This window comes from Phymastichus coffea, unplaced genomic scaffold (genome assembly GCF_024137745.1).
Source record: "Phymastichus coffea isolate CEN01 unplaced genomic scaffold, Cenicafe_Pcof_1.1 PCOF00116, whole genome shotgun sequence".
NCBI lineage: Eukaryota > Metazoa > Arthropoda > Insecta > Hymenoptera > Eulophidae > Phymastichus > Phymastichus coffea.
The window spans coordinates 510,601-524,593 of NW_026706927.1; the positions used below are offsets into that span (position 1 = coordinate 510,601).

General features: G+C 36.7%; 3 protein-coding genes across 4 annotated transcripts; 2 read left to right on the forward strand and 1 right to left on the reverse strand.

The window, feature by feature from the left end:
• Nucleotides 1-520: 520 nt before the first annotated feature.
• LOC131670797 (adenylate kinase 8-like) lies at nucleotides 521-3,027 on the reverse strand. The gene is made up of 11 exons (XM_058946723.1): nucleotides 2,864-3,027; nucleotides 2,375-2,501; nucleotides 2,230-2,315; nucleotides 2,079-2,163; nucleotides 1,920-2,003; nucleotides 1,753-1,853; nucleotides 1,509-1,686; nucleotides 1,308-1,435; nucleotides 1,120-1,229; nucleotides 988-1,057; nucleotides 521-914 (listed from the first exon to the last, which is right to left on the reverse strand). The coding sequence occupies exons 1-11, from the start codon at nucleotides 2,957-2,959 to the stop codon at nucleotides 648-650; spliced, it is 1,332 nt and encodes a 443-aa protein (XP_058802706.1). The 5' UTR covers nucleotides 2,960-3,027; the 3' UTR covers nucleotides 521-647.
• A 116-nt stretch (nucleotides 3,028-3,143) lies between these two features.
• On the forward strand, nucleotides 3,144-5,829 carry LOC131670794 (ATP-binding cassette sub-family F member 1). Its single transcript, XM_058946719.1, has 5 exons — nucleotides 3,144-3,785; nucleotides 3,854-4,079; nucleotides 4,152-4,800; nucleotides 4,877-5,055; nucleotides 5,130-5,829. The coding sequence occupies exons 1-5, from the start codon at nucleotides 3,445-3,447 to the stop codon at nucleotides 5,622-5,624; spliced, it is 1,890 nt and encodes a 629-aa protein (XP_058802702.1). The 5' UTR covers nucleotides 3,144-3,444; the 3' UTR covers nucleotides 5,625-5,829.
• Nucleotides 5,830-5,834: 5 nt separating this feature from the next.
• Nucleotides 5,835-13,684, forward strand: LOC131670793 (dual specificity mitogen-activated protein kinase kinase 7-like). 2 transcript variants are annotated; one of them, XM_058946718.1, is made up of 8 exons: nucleotides 5,835-6,576; nucleotides 7,036-7,526; nucleotides 7,604-7,783; nucleotides 7,856-7,990; nucleotides 8,075-8,313; nucleotides 10,241-10,717; nucleotides 10,882-11,169; nucleotides 11,878-13,684. In XM_058946718.1, the coding sequence occupies exons 1-8, from the start codon at nucleotides 6,378-6,380 to the stop codon at nucleotides 12,023-12,025; spliced, it is 2,157 nt and encodes a 718-aa protein (XP_058802701.1). In that variant the 5' UTR covers nucleotides 5,835-6,377; the 3' UTR covers nucleotides 12,026-13,684. The 2 variants fall into 2 exon arrangements, with proteins under 2 accessions (XP_058802701.1, XP_058802700.1); XM_058946717.1 differs by having other exon boundaries at nucleotides 5,836-6,576; nucleotides 10,241-10,816.
• The last annotated feature ends 309 nt before the right edge of the window (nucleotides 13,685-13,993 follow it).

Sequence of the window (13,993 nt, forward strand, 5' to 3'; positions counted from 1 at the left end):
TTAGCAAAGGTATCTGTCGGGCAGTCGGTTGGTCTGACTGAACGGGGAAGCCTAGTAGCCGGAGGGTGGCTCGCCCAGGCTTGTATCCCCCGCGAGCAGGTCCTGCGCACTTGTCCCGCAGCGAGCTGTACTTGTCGAGCTCCAGCATTGCATGCGGCCTTGATCCCGAAATATTCTTCGCGTTTGAGGCAATTACGTGCATTATCCCAGGCGTCGCTGTGGCTTTAATTCAACTTGCCTGAATTTTCACCTCCCCTTCCCTGCTCGCGACAACAAGCCCTGCGGCTTCGGCGCGCCCTGTTGCACAGATTTCGCTTTTGCCTTTATGAATGGCACCCGCAATTTTCACGCCAATGTTTATCTACTTTTTTCCTTTCCTTTTCATTTCCTTTCGCTAGTGTGTTTATCTTTTCTTTTTTTCTTTGTATACGGGAAGTGGCTTTTTTGCGAGGTTATTCAGAAGTTTATTCAAAATTTTGTAAAGTTTTACATTGTGATCTTCCCAATGATAAATGGATTATTCATTTAACTCTTTTCTATAGTTTGTTTAAACTTGACTTTAAAAAAATGCGTTAGTTTTACAGAGTGGCTCAAAGGCAAGCGAAAGTTTTATTTCTCAAGACAATGCTATTTCAAACTCCGATCGCTCACACTAGAGGTAAGTCGGGCTCGGGTTCACGAATACAATCGAATATATCAATATCTGGCTCGTCATCGGGATCGAATTCGATGTCTTCCGGCTTAATGGTACAAGGAGGTCGCGGTTGTCTCGGGGGCACGCATGGTGCCGGTTGTACTAGCCAAAAGTCCACTTGCTGCTCGATCTTTTTCGTATCTTCAGTTGCTTTGATTACGTGAATACTATCTCCCACGTAGGCTATTATGTCGCTGATGTGGTCTTCATAGTAACACGACTGTTAAAAAAAATGAAATAATTACTTACAAGTGAGAGGTCTGCTGTTAATTTCGCTTTAATTATAATTTTACTGTATCAGAGAGATAGCTGGAGCTCGTATCGCTATCTGGCTTTTCATTCTCCAACTTAACAATCACGATCCTAAAGTATTTTGTTTTTAGTTTAATAATTTGCGTGCTTGCTTTATTTGGACCATACGGTACCTATTGGGTGGGAAATCTGTCATGTCAAGTTGCTTCAAATCGTCGATAGTGGAAACCAGTCCAGTTAAGACCCATCCATTCCTCACAGCTTCCGATGTCAGTAAAAATTCCTGTTTACAAATGATAAGTTCACGATGTCTTGCATTAGTTTTCGTTGTTTTTTTTTTAATTTTAACGAAAGATTATACTTCAAACACTTGGATCTTTATATCGGTAGGCATGTCATTGGATTTCGCTAGTTGAATCGCATCGCTCACTGCATAACTCAATTCTGAATCTCGCTGAGAAATTTGCTTCAGTATTTCATTAAAATCAACTGAAAATTACAAAGATTATTTTTACTCTCCCTGAGGCTTTGTTTTTAGTAATTGACTTGTCCAGTAACTCACTGTGAATTAAACCAAATTCTTCAGCAACGTGTTTCGCAATGCACTTACTTCTCCTAGCATCGTTATCAAGATATAGCACACGAAGGGTTGAAGGATATCTTGAATATGTTCTGAATTTCACAAGTTTCAAACATTTCTGAGTGATATCATCTATTGAATGGTTTTTAACATTAATTTTCTATAATAATTAAATGCATTAGTCACTTGGAAAAATCATATCAATTCTGAAATGCAACCACTCAACTATTAGAAGTTTGTCAAAGACGTGTCGCATCGCTCGTAAGTCCTTGCAATAAGTCACTTTTATCGTATCGTTCGTAGAAATCGATGCTTCGTTGGCTCCATCTGCAATAGAAATAACGATTCCAACGAACTATCAATTAATCGGTCGAATTGCAATTCACTACAAACCAGACGTAACAATTTCAAAAACGTGTGATGGGATGATACCGTTGCGTTGAAGACACTTGGCTTCCTCCTCAGTCCTCGGAAAATCTGTTCTTCAAAAGTTTCTATTCGCTTCAGTTATCTTCTAATAAAGAACTTTACGAATTGTAATAAATTTATTACCGAAAAATATCCAACCATCGAATCCGTACTTCATGTAACCCGTTAAAATATTTCTCAAATTGTCGACAAAGTTACACTGACTGATCTACGTTAAACATTCGGGATTATCACGATCACTTAAATTTTGTAAATATTTTGTGTTAAAACTCACTAATTCTTGTCCGCAAGTCACTTCATCTACCGTTATTGCAGGAATGTTCAGTATTCGTTTCAAATTCTGAGCTAATGCACGCTTGTCTGAAGAAAATAACATATTAAAAAATATTTTTAAAGTTTTCAAATGTTTCAAATTTTACTGAAATTCGGTGGCGCCAGTATAAATATCCTCGGTACATCGAGCCGACGGGCAGCATGATATACACTTTGTTTCAGGAAGAGAACGTGATCCTTTGGCTTTTTTATTAGTAACATCATCGATAACTCCTAATTTTCATGGAAAAATTTTGAATTATAAATAAATGAAAGGAAATAAATTTTAATATAAACACTTCGAATAAGAAGATTGTGTAAAGAAGTTTAACCTTTTAAGGACGGGACTGGTCGATATATCGACCACCAATTTTGTCAGGCACTCCACGTGACATATTCTTTCATTTTATGCACAAATATTGTGCAAAAAAAAAGTCAAATTTTAACGTAAAAATCCCCGTCCTTAAAAGGTTAAACGAATTTCTCCATATTGCCTATTATTTATTTAATTCTATGCTTGATAAAATTTCCTTTACAAAATTTTAATTTACATTGTCATACTAATGATTTTGTAGCTATAAAAGTAATTCAGTTACCTGAAATAACTCGTAAATCCGATGTTTTTCAATGTAAGACGCCTTTCTCTGCAATAGCTTGACTAAATTTTGCGTTACAACTTTCTTTGGTTCCATTTTAATTTATGTAATTAATTTTTACTATTAATTAAATTGTTACAGTACTGTAGTATAAGTCAACGCTCAACGTCTTATGCTAAAATTGGCTGTCCGGTACACATCTTGAAAAAAAAATATATTATAGGTTATAGCTGGCGCCACGTTTTTGACAATGTGTACGATCATGGAGACTATGGTAAGGTTAAAGTGGCTGCTCCAAAAAATCACATGCGCTCGTCGATTGGTTCGATCACGTGCATATCTTCTTTCAACGAGAGCAACAAGCACCAACAATACTTCTATCTTTGTCTTACTCACAGCTGCTTTTTAAGTATGGCAGCCAAGTGTCTTGAATTTTCGTCTAGATGAATCCTAACAAAGCACGCACGCCTTTCCCTTTGCAGACCGAGAGTGAAGTGAAGCTCTAGCTTCTCTGAGTCTTACAAATTATCACGAAATTCGGCTATAAAAGTTCCTCGTGAGTCAAATTTTATTTAGTAAAAATGTCGGATCTTGAAGAAAATGTTTCGAACATGTCGATCGAGGAGACGGGTAAGAAGAAACTCACGCACAAGGAAAAAAAAAAATTGAAAAAACAGCAAGAGTATGAAAAGACTATTGAAATGCTAACCAAAAAGGGCACTGGGGAAAATAGTGAACTTGAGTCGAATTTCACAGTATCTCAAAGTGAAACTCAAACTCGCGGTGGTACACAGCAGTTAGAAAACGCGGTTGATATCAAAGTTGAGAACTTTAGTATAGCTGCGAAAGGCAAAGAACTTTTTACTAATGCCAATTTATTGATTGCACAAAACAGGCGATATGGCCTAGTTGGTCCTAATGGGTGAGTATACCAAATAGACCACTGATTTTTAAGTAGTTTTGACTTGATTATAATGTTTATTTCAAAAGGCATGGAAAAACTACACTTCTGCGCCATATTGCAAAGAAAGCTTTTAATATACCACCGACTATTGATATTCTTTACTGTGAACAAGAAGTTGTAGCTGATAATACACCAGCCGTTGAAGTGGTCTTAAAAGCTGATGTCAAATGTAATGCATTGAAAGAAGAATGTAAAAAGTTAGAAGAAAAAGCTGAGAATGGTGACACTACAGTTCAAGATAAGTTACAGGAGGTAAGAATTAAAGTTTAAATATGATAAAATTAATGAATGAACTATAAAACTGTAAATTTAAACTAACACCAGGTTTATGAGGAATTGAAAGCTATTGGTGCTGATTCTGCAGAACCACGTGCTAGAAGAATCCTTGCTGGCTTAGGATTTAGCAAAGAAATGCAAGACAGAGCTACCAAAAACTTTTCTGGTGGTTGGCGTATGCGTGTTTCTCTAGCAAGAGCATTGTTCTTAGAGCCTACTTTATTGTTGTTAGATGAACCTACGAATCATTTAGATTTGAATGCTGTTATTTGGTTAGATAATTATTTGCAAGGATGGAAGAAAACATTGCTAGTTGTATCTCACGACCAAAGTTTCTTAGATAATGTTTGTACAGATATCATACATTTAGATCAACAAAAATTATTTTATTACAAGGGAAATTACAGTATGTTTAAGAAAATGTACACTCAGAAGTGTAAAGAAATGTTGAAGGCTTACGAGCAGCAGGAAAAGCGTCTGAAAAGTATGAAGGCTCATGGTCAAAGTAAAAAAGTGGCTGAAAAAAAACAGAAAGAAGCCCTCACTCGCAAACAAGAAAAGAACAAGACTAAGATACAGAAACATCAAGAAGATGATAATGGACCAACAGAACTATTACAAAGACCAAGAGAATATATTGTCAAGTTTAGTTTTCCAGATCCTCCACCACTCCAACCGCCAATTCTTGGTCTAAAAGGTATAATTATAAGAATATACTCTTTGCTATTAACATTGTATACTAGACATTAACATTGTATTTATTTTATTTTCAGATGTATCATTCAATTATGAAGGTCAGAAACCTCTTTTCATTGATGTCAACTTTGGCATAGATTTAGACTCCCGAGTAGCCATTGTTGGTCCCAATGGTGTTGGAAAATCAACATTTTTGAAGTTACTAGTTGGTGATCTTACCCCCACTCAAGGAGAACTTATTAGAAATCACAGACTGGTAAAGTTTAAAAGTAGTCTGCCAAATTCTAAATATTTTGAACGTATCTGACAGTATTTTTTTCATGTTTTTAGAGGATAGGTCGATATGATCAGCATTCTGGTGAACATCTCACAGCCGAAGAAAGTCCGACTGAATATTTGATGCGTCTTTTTGATCTTCAATATGAAAAAGCAAGAAAGCAGCTAGGAACTTTTGGCTTAAGTTCTCATGCTCACACCATCAAAATGAAAGACCTTTCCGGTGGTCAAAAAGCCAGAGTTGCCTTGGCTGAGCTATGTCTTAATGCTCCGGATGTTCTCATTTTGGATGAACCTACAAATAATTTAGATATCGAATCCATTGATGCTTTAGCTGAGGCCATTACCAGATACAAGGGGGGTGTTGTAATAGTGTCTCACGATGAGCGACTCATTAGAGAAACTGAGTGTACATTGTACGAAATAGATGGACAAACGATTGAGGAAGTCGATGGCGACTTTGATGACTACAGAAAAGATTTGCTTGAAAGTTTGGGAGAAATCGTTAATAACCCAAGTATCGTTGCCAATGCTGCTATCCTACAATGATCAACGAACATAATTAAGTTTCCAATTACAGTCGATTTTTTTTAACAATTGTGAATTGAATACCGATTGAGTCTTAGCATTTATTGATTTTGTATTTTATAAAATTTTAAATTATTATGCAATTAGAGACCTTTTAACTGAACTGGTTTAATTGATAACATCGACTTTATATTGGTAAAAATTGTAAATAAAAGATTTGAAATGTTCCCCATTCAACTTTTGTTTATTTCGTCAATCATTTCAGAAGTCTAAAGACTCTACAGCAAGCTAATCTACTCTGTCCGTTTTAAACTAGAGCCTCGAGCAGAAAACCGTTATTCCACAAATTATTATTTTGCAAGACTATTGAAAGTGCATTGATGAATAAAAGATGTTTTGTTCGAGATGCGAGGTGTGATTAATAGGTATAATTACAAAATATTTTGCATCGAATGGTGATTGCATTTTGGTAACAAGTGTAAATGGACGTTTATGCGGCGGCGCAGGTAGTGCGTTCGCACGCCGCAGCTTTTTGCAAGCAGCGAGAGCGAGATAGATAGATAAAGCGTGGAAGAGAGAGCGAGAGCTCTTATTGTCGGTTTTTCCTCCTCCTCTCTTTTCTCTCGCTCGAACTCTACTCTCTCTCCGTTCCGTCCGTGTCTGCCTGTGTCGGTCGTTGCGCGCTGCTGCCAAAAAGGGCAGATAAGTGATGCAAAAATTGTCAAGTGTGGCGAAGCTGCTGCTGAGCTGCCGTCGGCTTGCCGCGCCCGCAGGATGTCGAGTACACTGGAGAATCAAATATTGAATTTGCAAGAGCGACTGCGAGCGGAAAATCAGCTGAGGGACAAGGATAAGCAGTTATCACCGCAGCAGCAGCCACCCACTACTACCATCACTTCCGAGATAATGCAGCCCCAGCCCTCGCCCCAAACTAACTCCACTTGCCCGAGCCCTTTTGCAAGGCCCAAACTGCGTAAGTTTTACATGCTTCTCTTCCAATCAATCGTTCGTGTAGTCTCGTTCGCCGTGGACGAGATTTCTTATTTAATCGAGGAATTTAAGTGCACGATGAAAAGTCGCTATGAGGTTATGTTGATTTGCTTTGTATATTTTAATAATATGATAATAATATACTCTCTCCGCCCCCTCGATGCATTGCACACGTATGTATTCGCGATTAAGTAGTGATTACATAAAGTATCGATGTTTGAGGATTTTTCGAGAAAAACCGCGAGTTATTACGTTCTATATATTCTTACGTGTTAAAATTGCTAATTATTGGAGTTTGTATTTCGCACCTTGAGAGCTTTTATACTTGAACGTTCTCCAAGTAATTTGCTGCTTTTAACATTTCGATTGTTGACGATCGCGCATATATTATTTATTTGTTGTGCTTCACTTAAAATTTCGTTGTTTCTTTTTTATATTTCAGTTGGTGATATGGGGACACCCACAAGGTCAAGGAAGCACATGGAGTTGCAGCTTTCTAACACAATACCATTCAAGAGACATGATGTTGAAGTTGAGTCAAAACTTCAAGAAATCATGAAGATGAATGGCATTCTCACCATTAATGGTCAAAAATATAATACTGAAATGAATGATTTGGAGCAGTTGGGAGAGCTTGGTAATGGCACTTGTGGGCATGTTGTCAAAATGAGGCATAAGCCCAGTGGTGTTGTCATAGCAGTAAAACAGATGCGTAGATCAGGAAATGCAGATGAAAACAAGAGGATAATTATGGATCTAGATGTTGTTCTTAAATCACATGACTGTCCTTGTATTGTGAAATGCCTTGGCTATTTTATCACAGAATCTGATGTATGGATTTGTATGGAGTTGATGGTGACATGTTTAGATAAATTGCTAAAGAAAAGTAAACAAGCGATACCTGAAGATTTTTTAGGAAAAGTAACATTAGCTGTAAGTATTGATTTGGTTGTTTACAAGTGTTATTTTGAAGCATGAATTTTATAAACAGTTTTGTTTCATTATAATAGACAGTTAGAGCTCTGTCGTACCTGAAAGAGAAACATGGAGTGATTCATAGGGATGTGAAACCAAGCAATATTCTTTTGGATGAAACAGGTGGAGTCAAGCTATGTGATTTTGGTATATCTGGTCGTCTAGTAGATAGCAAAGCTAAAACGAGAAGTGCTGGGTGTGCTGCATATATGGCTGTAATCATGAAATTTATTTTTGAACATTGAAATGGATTTGAGCTCTAGGTAAATAATTTTCAATTCTTCTAGCCCGAGAGAATAGATCCACCAGATCCTACAAAGCCTGATTATGATATCAGAGCAGATGTTTGGAGTCTAGGTATTACATTAGTAGAATTAGCCACTGGAGTATTTCCTTACAGAGATTGTAAGACTGATTTTGAGGTGAAGCATTTGCAAGTTCATTATCATGTAAGTTACGTAATAAGAAAATATGTTACTACTAAGTGTTATGCATAAATTAAACAGGTTCTAAGTAGGGTGGTTCAAGAAGACCCACCCATGCTACCTTCTGATGCACCATTTTCACCAGAGTTCAAAAACTTTGTTAGTTGCTGCCTTACAAAAAATTATAAGCAACGACCAAAGTATAATAAATTAATGGAACACCCTTTTATCAAACGATATGAAGCTCAGCATCAAAATAATACAACGCAGTCGTCTGGTTCTCAGTGGTTTTATAACGTAATGCGACAACTGGAGCCAAGGTGAGTTAGTTATATATATTTGCATTAACTTATTAGTATTTTTCGGAGAGCTATGTTACGTAGAATTGTTTAATATATTTTACATATTTTGACATATTTATCTATTATCGAATGCATTTTTTTATCATAAGGTTACGCGTCCCCGCATATAGATGCGTCGACCTTTTGATTGAAATGATTGTAAAAGTATCTCAAAAATTAGTTGGATAATATTTTTTTAAATACGGCATGATTATCCTCAACTAATGTAGTAACGTTTGGTTTGGTCTGACTGTAATAGCGAGTATCGCGTAACGATATTATTAGTTTTCGTAAATTTATGAAAGTTTGTTGATGTCAGTAATATTAATTTTTCATTTGATTTTTTATTTCACTTTTTAATATTGTCGCCATTAAAAAAACACAAAACTTGAACAGAAAAATCCCAATTCAAAAGATCCAATGGAAAAGAAAATAATAATATTAATGATATTAATTAATAATAATAGTAATAATAATAATAGTAATAGCAATCAACCCAAATGTCTCAAGTGAATTGTCATAGAACAACTCCAATTAAAGGTGTTTTCGTGCGTGTTAAATTATGTTACAGCGTTGAGCTTGAGGGAGGCAGCGCGGCGTAGCATCCCCCACTCCCTCCGCCTTTCTTGTTCTTTCCACCTCTTTTATCAATATATCACGACCGCTATCACTCTTGTCCTTCCAGCAAACAATCAAAAATCATACGTCTCCAATAATCCCGAGAATAGTTTAAACAAAGAAAAATCAAACAAAAAATTACAACAAAGACAGCAACGACAGAAAAAAAACGGAAAAACGAGAAAAACGAAACACTATAGTACAGTAAAGCAAAGCATATATCTCACCTCAAAAATGTCCGTCAAAAATACTGTTCCAATTTTCATTTCGAGTTGTTTGGTTTGTGCACGCGCCTGTTACACATCCCACCCTCAACCCCCATTCATGGTAAGCATTTCTTTTTTATTTATTCGTTTTTATTCGTATATACTTTTTAAATGCCAAGCATCACGTACAACTACTTTACATATTTTTTATTTCATTACGTCGTTTTTGTAGACATTTTTTCTCGCTAAACATTTTATACGGCCAATCAATGTCTTTCTCTTTTTGGTATTTTGCCTGTGTGATAAAATCAGACTTTGTGGGTCTGTTTGTTTTTTGAATGTGTATATTGTCCAAAAAATTTTTTTTATTGCCTGTGTATTGTTTCAAACTCCCAGCATGACATTTGATCTTTTGATGGGTCTTTTATACACACGTTTGCTATAAAAACTCTCCTTTAATTTCTCTCTCTCTCTCTCTCTCTCTCTCTCTATCTCTCTATCTCTGTCTCCCTCCCTTTCCCTCTCTCTCTCGCTCTCTCTCTCTCTCTCTCTCTCTCTCTCTCTCTCTCTCTCTCTCTCTCTCTCTCTCTCTCTCTTTGTCTCTGTCTCTCTGTGTCTTTCTGTGTCTCTCTTTCTCTCTCTTCCTTGTATGTGTGATTTGCATGTTTAAATAACAATTGGCTAACGCTCTAACTTCGATTAACGTCTATAACGGTATTTTCAGCATTAACTAATCTGCTTCTCAACAGGAACGCAATTATATCACGGTTATTTTCGTCAGCAGTCAGGACTAAACTATATGGTTTATCTGTGCGAACGAAAAGATTTCATCGAAAATTATCAAATTTTTGTTATTCTTATTCAATTGATTTTTGAGATTGGTTGCTCGAATTCATCAGATTGGTACGATTCATTAAGCTTAAAGTTAGTCTAGGAACTTCATGTAATCGATAAGAAGTCCTGACGAAAAGAACCAAATAGATAATAAAAAACACCATCGCTTTATGAAAGCCTCCAGCCGTGTTCATCGTGTACATACATAAAGCATAATCTTTTATGTCCATCATCGCTTGAATTTACAGGGGTCCCGGACGACCATCGGGGCACCTGTCGCTGAAGCAAACCGCTCATTTGCGTAGCAACAGTAGCGGTGGCGGCGACTCGTATGCTCGCAACAGCGGTAGTAGCAGCAAAGATCAAAACGGTTGCGTGGGCTACGTGCCCTACAGCTCTTATGGCTTTCGCCGACGCGACATGATCGGCAACAGCAGGCCATTCTCACCGTCGTACAGTAGCCTTCAGAGAACGTATTCGCCTTATCGTGGCGCCATGATCGACGAGAACAACGGCACTAGCAGCAGATCAGAATTTATCCACTGCCAGAATTTATCCGACCAAGAGCCAAGGTCGTATTCGCCGTACTATGCTCGCGACAACAGTCATGAACGCAGGCAGAGTAGCGGTCCTAGATCCTTGAGTCCGTTCGCCAGGGATTACTCGCCATGGAGAAGGGAAAACGTCGATCCGCCGGTCATCCAGGTGCAGCCGGCGAACGAAAGGTACGCGTCGATTGTACAGCAGAGACTCGCTCAGATCAACTCTCTGCCGCAGAATCAAGTGCAAAATATTTATGCCAGTCCTATGTTTAGTCGCAAGAGGTGAAAATCGTCTTTCCCTGACATCTATTTCATTCTTTGGGCAGTTAATGGCATACATTTTTCAGGTATCCATCGGAACCACCCCCACAAGGGTCGCACAGCTCGACCCTAAGCCCCCAGCTGCTTATATCGCGTTTTGCTCATCAAATGAAACAAGAACCGCCGGCTACCGTTCCCCAAGTACAATTGGCGAAAGAATCATCGAAAAAACGATTCGCTAGTTATATGAGATATAGGCTCGGCAGCGATCGCGAGCCGTCACCAGAGCCACCACCAAGATTCAATCGTGGTGAATCGCCGCTTCTACAGAGACGACATCTCGGGGATCAAGCGTCTCCTTTCTTTCCAAGGAGGTAGGATACCAATTCCTTCGCTTCTTACCCTTTGCTATTTTCTTACTTTTTATCTTGGAAAACATTATATACATCTTGCTCTACTAGTAATCATACTTTTTAAAGTGCAGACTTGGCACATTCTACGTTTATTTAGGTATAGTATGACTAAATTTGAGTTCAGATAGTTCACTCAGTCCCTTCCTTTCGTAAATAATCTTAAGTAAGTCGTTAGAAATTTTATCGGTAAAATTATAATGGATGTATACCTAACTTAATGCGGCAATAGGTAATGTACCGGCATCCAGACTATTTGTTTAGAAACTGGGTCAAATTCAATAAATTGATTTACTGCTTTTTTGCCCCATTAAATCATGCATCGTGGTATCTCAAGTACATATGTCAGCGGTAAAGTACAGTCTTGTCAATTTTATTGAAAATGCTATTTGGCATTGATCGCTTTTTGTAATGTATGACGCATATTGAAGTAGCTTGAAGTTCAATATGATATTGTTTAGTAATATAATTGATAACATGTCAAAATTGTTTTAGGCTTTTAGTCAAAAAATGATGTACTATAAGCAAATGAGTAAACTCGAAGCTATGCTCTTTACAGCGACTGCTATCGTTAAAATAAAACTCTCATTAAAACTGTCGATAGATAGTTCTTATAGAAATGTATTGAAAGAGAACACGAGTACGTATAAAAAAAATTAATTTGTACAACAGGTATATCTCACCATCACCACCGATACCACCACCACGACGGTTATCGGAAAGCACCTCGGTACCTGGTAGTCCACAACATCTTTTCTCACGATTGCACCATTACAATACTCCGGAGCCGCAAAGGCGAGCAGCTCAACCGCCTCCATAACAAAAGGGGCTCGGCAGGGCGATTCACTCATTCTTTTCACCCGTGCCGTTGTACCTTACCAAGACCGTACGCTCGCGATTCTTGCAGAAGCAAAACGGTCAAACATGCAGCTAAATTGCTAATCACAATCATCGTTCACACATATAGGGAAGATAGAGAGAGAGAGAAAGAGAGAGAGAGAGAGATAGTTCTTTTCTTTTTGCACAACAAGGCCAGAGATGCGTTTGCGTATGAATGTGCATGAAAGATGCTCAACGACTTCTGTCTTTTCTTGTGTTTGTTTCTTTTTTCACCAAGCTTATTATTATATATGAGCGCGACTTTTTTCTACGGCAAACATGCGCTCACGCGTAAACTGTTCCTACTTTGTCGTTTACGCGATACCTCTATTTACATTTTATCATCGCGGCATATACTATCATAGTGTTCTATAAGCGAAGCGAGGCGATATATGCATATAAGCATTTTTTAAGTTGCAATCAAATCGTATTGTTGAAATGGAAAAATTTATTTGTTGTAAAGTATTGTGAACGCTTATAGCTTTTTATGCGTATCCATATTATTAAACACACCCTCTCATTTGTATATATATTATATGTCAATGTTTAATGCGAGAATATTATTTATCGTTGTTACCAATGTTACGTGGCATATACAAATGACGTCACTCTCTTTTTGAAATGAAATTACAATTCTGTTTTTTCGTAAAAGAAAAAAAACGCTGTCACTGCTTCACAAGCACGCGCTATTATATTATATACATTGTCAAGCTTTTTATCGCTTAGTCAAAATATATATATTCGATTGCTAAATATTTATTGAGTATTACGAGAAAAAATATATATATCAATATATTGAATTTTTGTGTATAAATATCGAAAAGCTATATCTATTAATCGTGTTTTTCATGTGCAAGCAATTCTCATTTTTATCGCAAAGCGAATGCTTCAAAAACAATCATTGTACGAATATTTTATCGACTTTTTTAAATGAATATTAAAGTATATATAAATTCGACGAATTTTTTAAAACATTATAGAGTTGAAAGAAAGTCTAGATTAATTAATTATATGTCCTCGGCAATAATGACCATTTAATAAGCGACCTGATATAGACTTACACGTAACTTCTTTCTCACGTCTGTATACCATTGTTTTCTCTGTTTTGTTACCTTACCTTCGATAATTAACGAAATAATGATCGAAAGTAGGTTATTCAAAACCTCGATATATAGTCGGGAATGTCGCGTTCTAATAATGCTTTGATATTAAATCGCTCGCGGCGATAACGTATTTTCGCACAAGATGCGACTCGTACTTTTTAGCGCGTAAGTTTTTATTGTGCAATGAAATCGAAAAACAAAACAATCGTATGGTTGACCGTTGCTAATCGAATAGTGAACTATAAGATCTTTGAGACAGGCAAGAATTAAAGTCTGTACACATAGAATATTGAACTTTGAATGAAGATACAAACTTTTGACTATGTTGTACTGTATTCACAAACAATATCTAGAGACGTACTCAGGACTAGAATGTTGTAATTATTATTTTTAATTCTGTAATATTCATACAATAACTTGTAATCAGTCTACACTCATCCCTTACTCTTGTCAACTCAGCAAGAGTATCTGTTGCAATGTAAATAAACTTATATTTATACAAATCTGAAAAAGCTTTATTATTTTAATTTTGGATACACAGCTCCAAAAGTGTTATTTTTGATACTTATTGTATCTAAAATTTTTTAGAACATGAAATGTAATCACATTATGAATATTTATATGCAAAGCCAATCTTTTGAAAAAAAAAGAGTATTTCTGCACATAGAATGCAAAACAAAGAAGTTGAAGTTGTTTACGCCTGCAGTTGTTTGAAATCAATTTTTTTATAGAGCTCACATAGAACAATAAAAGAAACTAAATTAGTAATATACATAAATTACATGCAAAAGTTCTAATTTGTTCAT

Excerpts from the sequence above, each read along its gene's own strand:
- LOC131670794 (XM_058946719.1), top strand. The coding sequence starts at position 3,445 with ATGTCGGATCTTGAAGAAAATGTTTCGAACATGTCGATCGAGGAGACG. Across the intron at positions 3,786-3,853 it reads GGCCTAGTTGGTCCTAATGG|GCATGGAAAAACTACACTTC; the intron begins GTGAGTATACCA and ends TTATTTCAAAAG. Across the intron at positions 4,080-4,151 it reads TTCAAGATAAGTTACAGGAG|GTTTATGAGGAATTGAAAGC; the intron begins GTAAGAATTAAA and ends AACTAACACCAG.
- LOC131670793 (XM_058946717.1), top strand. The coding sequence starts at position 6,378 with ATGTCGAGTACACTGGAGAATCAAATATTGAATTTGCAAGAGCGACTG. Across the intron at positions 7,784-7,855 it reads GGTGTGCTGCATATATGGCT|CCCGAGAGAATAGATCCACC; the intron begins GTAATCATGAAA and ends CAATTCTTCTAG. Across the intron at positions 8,314-10,240 it reads ATGCGACAACTGGAGCCAAG|GGGTCCCGGACGACCATCGG; the intron begins GTGAGTTAGTTA and ends TTGAATTTACAG.
- LOC131670797 (XM_058946723.1), bottom strand. The coding sequence starts at position 2,959 with ATGGAACCAAAGAAAGTTGTAACGCAAAATTTAGTCAAGCTATTGCAG. Across the intron at positions 1,436-1,508 it reads AGAATTTGGTTTAATTCACA|TTGATTTTAATGAAATACTG; the intron begins GTGAGTTACTGG and ends TGTAATTTTCAG. Across the intron at positions 1,230-1,307 it reads TAAAGATCCAAGTGTTTGAA|GAATTTTTACTGACATCGGA; the intron begins GTATAATCTTTC and ends ATTTGTAAACAG.